The 4807-nt window shown below is 56.0% G+C and overlaps 1 protein-coding gene across 1 annotated transcript; it reads right to left on the reverse strand.

Annotated features, from left to right (window-relative positions):
- Window positions 1–241: 241 nt before the first annotated feature.
- On the reverse strand, window positions 242–4293 carry LOC311180973 (myocyte-specific enhancer factor 2B-like; the record flags this gene model as incomplete). Its single annotated transcript, XM_084249096.1, has 8 exons — window positions 242–489; window positions 799–910; window positions 1064–1157; window positions 1252–1385; window positions 1555–1702; window positions 2204–2338; window positions 3523–3726; window positions 4240–4293. The coding sequence occupies 8 exons, from the start codon at window positions 4291–4293 to the stop codon at window positions 264–266; spliced, it is 1107 nt and encodes a 368-aa protein (XP_084105222.1). The 3' UTR covers window positions 242–263.
- Window positions 4294–4807: the final 514 nt, after the last annotated feature.

The raw sequence follows: 4807 nt of genomic DNA on the forward strand, positions 1-4807 counted from the left end.
CCGGGGTGGGGAGCAGCTCCAAGAAGCGGCGGGATGGTTCCAGCCACCGAACCACGCGTGTTTTATTGGTGGATATACACAGGAAGAAAGAAGGGAATTCCCCAGCGTGGATCCCAACCCCAGCCTTCCCTCCCCGCCTCCAGGTGTCCTTGTAATTCCTGGGTCTTCTCTACGAAGACTGGGGTTGAGGGCGGGAAGGTGGGACCCCAGGAACCCTCGCTCTGCCGGGGTTGTGGGGGTCTGAGCCGGTGCCACACGATCCACTACCGGGGCCAGCCGTCGGCAGTGGGCAGGCGGCGCAGGGCGGGGCCCGGCCGTAGGGGCTCTGCCAGAGGCCTGGCCAGTAGCAAGGGGTAGGGGAAGGTCTTGGGAAAGTCACCAGGCCCCCCAGGAGCAGGTGAGAGGCGCTCGGACTTGATGTTGAGTGGGGGGGTTGGCGGGGAGGTGCTGCGGGCCAGGGGGCCTTCCTCTCCCAGGCTGCGGCCCCCACTGCAGAGAGAGAGAGAAGAGAGGCAAGGGCTCACTGAGGACGCGTGAAAGTCAGGAAGGTGGCACGGCTAGGGCAGACTCCGGAGGAAGGGCCTTGGGAAAAGAGGGGGTGGCGGTTCCTCCTGGGGCCTCCAAAATAGCCGCCCACCCACACCAGGAACTGCTATTCAGGGCCGAGTGCAAAACCTGGAGTGACCACCAGGGGTCAGCAATGGCTAGGAACTTCGGAAGACCTGGCGCCTCCCCGCTCCCTCCAGAGTTCCCCATCCCCCGCCCTCCCGGGGAACCAAACCCAGACAGGGCTATTACCTGGGCTGTGTTGGTGTGACAGGGGGCCCATCACCTCTCGAGGGCTGCCAAGGGGCCAGGGTGGGGGGCTGCAGCAAGCTGGGGGGTGGAGGAGGGTCTCCCAGGCCATATTCTAAAGAGGGAGCAAAAGGAGTAAGCCAAGGCCTGGACCTGGGGATTCCCTTGACCAAGCCCCACCCATTTCACCAGTCTGTTTTCAGTTCCAGTTGGTGGGGGAGTGTGAAAGCCTCCCCCACCAGGGGGGGTGAGGGTGGGGGATGCCTACCTGGGGGGCCTGCGGGGAGGAAGGGGAAACTCCCCAGTGGGGGTCCTGGGGCTGCAGCAGAGCAAGGACTCTGCAGGCTCCCGTAGAGGCCTCTCTGCAGGGATAGAGGGTGAAAGGGAAACTGAAGTCAGCACCCAGGCCACCCTGCTTGCCCCCCATCAGCCCTGTCACATCTTCCCCTCACTCACCGAAGTGCTCAGTCCTCCTCTGGCTCCTGTCAAGCCACCAGGCAGGTCTTGCCTCCTCCCTTCTGCAGCCAGGTACAAGGGGGATGGTGTCTTGCTGGCAAGGTGGCTCGATGAGAAGAGAGGGTGTGCCAGGCCTGGTGAGAGGAGACCCGTACCACAAGAGAGGGCAGGTGGCCCTGTCATCTAATGAGGTGAGGTCCAGAGGTGATACACACAGCCAAGCAGTACCACAGCCAAGATCCCCTCAACAGAAACCTCCCTGAGACCCCCCCTCCTCCCCCAGTGCCTGTGCCTCATGCTCACCTGGGGGCCCAGCTTTGGGGGCTGCTGGCCGGAAGGGGGATGGGCGACTCTGGGCAGGCAAGGCCTCTCCCAGCCCACTGGGGTCACAGCCTGGTGGAGGCAGGGCCCCATAAACCATGTCCGGGATTGGCATAGTGGGGGCTGCTGGCTAAGGGCAAAAGAGGAGGTAACTGGTTGTAGGAAATTGGCAATAGGGGCACCAAGTTCAAGACAGAAAATGCCAATGAGTTGAGGAGGCAGCCTCCACCTCTTGGAAGCTCACTACTGCTCATCTCTCAGGCCCAACCCCATAGCACTGGGGGAGCCTGTGTCTGACTCTATTACCCCTCAACAGCTAGGTCCAGAGCTAGTGTCTAACTCAATATGGGGTTCAGCACTGAGGAGGCTTCCTGGGGTACTAATCAATCAAAGAAATAAAAAAAGAAAGGAATTGTTTCCCTGTTGAAATTTTAATGATCTATAAAACCCAAGCTACAGTGCCTACTCCTCCAGGAAGCCTTCCCTGCCTATCCCCAAACTCTAGGCTTCCCCACCCATGTCCAAACTCCAGGCTTACTGGCCTTAGTCCCTCTCTCAGTCCCAGTCTCTATCACTTGGGCCTCAGAGATGAGAAGGAACCCTATTCATGGCAGGACCAGGAGTCACTTACATGGAGCCGGGGCCGGGGCAAAGCTGGGTCGCCCCCATCACCTGCCAGCCTCCGCAGCTTCTCTCCTGGCCCCTCAGGCCCCTCATCTGGCTCCAGCTCTGGTCCATCGAGGCCCACACCCCTCCGCTTCAGTGTCTGTGGGGAGGGAAGACAGGAGAGTGGGATTTCCCCCTTCCTCCCACGGGAACGGTTCTGTGAGAGGGGAGAGAGCTCGGTGGGTAGGGCACTGTGCAGGCACCCATTGCTCCAGTCAAGCCCCAATGATTAACTCCCAGTGAGGGGCCTCCCTGGTGGCACAAGGGATTAAGTCTCAGCACTGCAGCATGAGTTTGATCCCTGGCCAGGGAGCTACCCATATGGCGCAGCAGACCTCTCCTGTCTCGCCTGCTGCTCCCCTCAGCAGTGTACTTCAGTCACTCCCCCGTTCTGCTCCACACTGTCTCTGGTGAATCCTTTCACACCCCAGCACCTCTGGCCTAGATACCAGCTCTTGAATGCATAAATAAATAAAATAAATCTTAACAAAAGAACAGTGAGTGACAGCCCCTCTTATGAAGCCCCAACTGCGAGTGATAGAGGGACTGTCCGCCCTGTTACCAGAAAGGCAGGGGACTCACTGTGGCTGCTGGCACTGTCCTAACACTACTCCTGAATAAGGCTCAAGCACCCCCTTTCTGCCCCCAAGCACAGCTGGGCACTGAGAATACTGAGCTACCTTCCCCAGGAGCCATCCTGGGTGGTAGATATGGGGCTGAACCAGCTAGTGCAGGGGCTGCTTCTGCCTCTCTCCCAAGGATGCTTTGGTCCAGACAAACACTCCTGGATCTCGGTGAGCTCTACATGCTTTTATTCTCTATCTATGTGTGTCTCTTTATCTCTGTGTTTACCTGTCTCTCCCTCTATATCCCCTGCCCCCATTAATCACAGCAGGGATTTAAAAGCACACTCCCTGGAGATGGACAGATCTAGGTGCACATTCTGCTTCCATCACATGTGTGCTGTATGACCTTCACAGATGGCGAGGACTCCTCTTGCCTCAAGTCCCTCTTCTTGTAGAAGCAGGTGACAGCCTACTCGTCAAATGGGTGACAGGATTAAATGGGATGATGTGTGAAGGAATGGAGCCTGCCATGCACAGTGGTTTTTATTTCTGCTGTCCAGATGGCTGCCCTAGAAGGGACCCTCATTACTCCAAACCTGGTTTTTACTGGCAGCAAAGCCAGATCTCAACCCTTGTCTTTTATGCAAACCAAGTCTCTAGGCTCTGACTAAGCAGTAAATGTCAGGCTACATGAACCAGGAAGGGAGCCCAGGGGTACCTCCAGGATGTCGGTGTTGGTGCGGCTCTCGTGGGGCTCACTGTACTCTGTGTACTTCAGGAGCACGCGGTCCATGTCTGTGCTGGCATACTGGAAAAGCCGATTGGCACTGTTGAAGATGATGAGGGCTATCTCACAGTCACAGAGCACACTCAGCTCATAGGCCTTCTTCATCAGCCCAAACTTCCGCTTGGTAAATGTCACCTAGACCCAGGACCCACAGGCAGGGAAAGAGAAGGCAAAGATTTGTGGTGGTGTGGGGGAGATGAAGGGGCCTCACATTCCTCGGGATTCTAGTCTTTGGGTGTGCTGTTCTTTATGGTTGTATTCTCCTTCTCACTTCTCAACCTGGTAAACTCCTATTGATGCCTCCAAACCCAGCCCCAATACCCTCTCCTTTGGAAAGTTTTCTTTGATGTCCCAGGAAGAGGCCACACTCCTTCACTGAGCTTTGCCCATTCATGTCTCCCTCTGAAGAAGCCCTCTGACTTGGGTGTGATTGTTTCTATGTCTCTTAAGCCTTAAACGCCAGGCTTCAGGGGAAGAAATAAAAAAAGCATCATGAAAATGAAAGATGCTATATCTCTAACTCCTGACATTGCATCCAGGCTGCAAATTCCCTTGCAGCTCCCCACAAATGACCAGGCTTTTACATAGCCTGTGTTCTGTATTGGGAACACCTTCCCCACAACCTGCTGTTCCACCAGGTGAACTCACCTGCCGATTCCTTTGGTCCAGAATGCGAGAGATTTGAATTTTTTTCCTCCCCATCCTCCCAGGCTGGGTGGCGACCTTGATCTAGTGGAGAAGAGGTTAGGGTGGGTGGGTGGTGAGTGGGACCAGGCACCCAGCCTCTCTCTTGTCCCCTGCCTGCCCCTGCCAGGCACTGAGAAGGAGATGGGAAATTAAGACAGGCTGGGTCACAGCCCCACTCAACCAACCCAGGATGCAACAGATGCTCAATGAATATTTTCAAACCAGTTCCACAAAAGAGAGCTGGCCAAGGGCAAAGAGGCAGGTAAAGATTCCCCCACCCCAACCTTGAAAACAAAACGAGCTGGTAGCTGTGGGACCTCAGGTGTGCTTGACCTTCTGGGCCTCCCTGTATGTTTAGTGGGGTTAATAGTGCTGTGCACTGTCCAATGATATCAAAGATAAAATGAAATAACCCATTCAAGGCATTCAGATCTTCCTAGGACACAGCAGATGCCACATATGTGCTGCTGTTACAAACACTGGTGACAGCCTAAAAACCACAAGCAGGCCAGGTCAGGGGGGCATCTGA

This window comes from Talpa europaea, assembly GCF_964194135.1.
Source record: "Talpa europaea genome assembly, chromosome: 12".
Classification (NCBI taxonomy): Eukaryota; Metazoa; Chordata; class Mammalia; order Eulipotyphla; family Talpidae; genus Talpa; species Talpa europaea.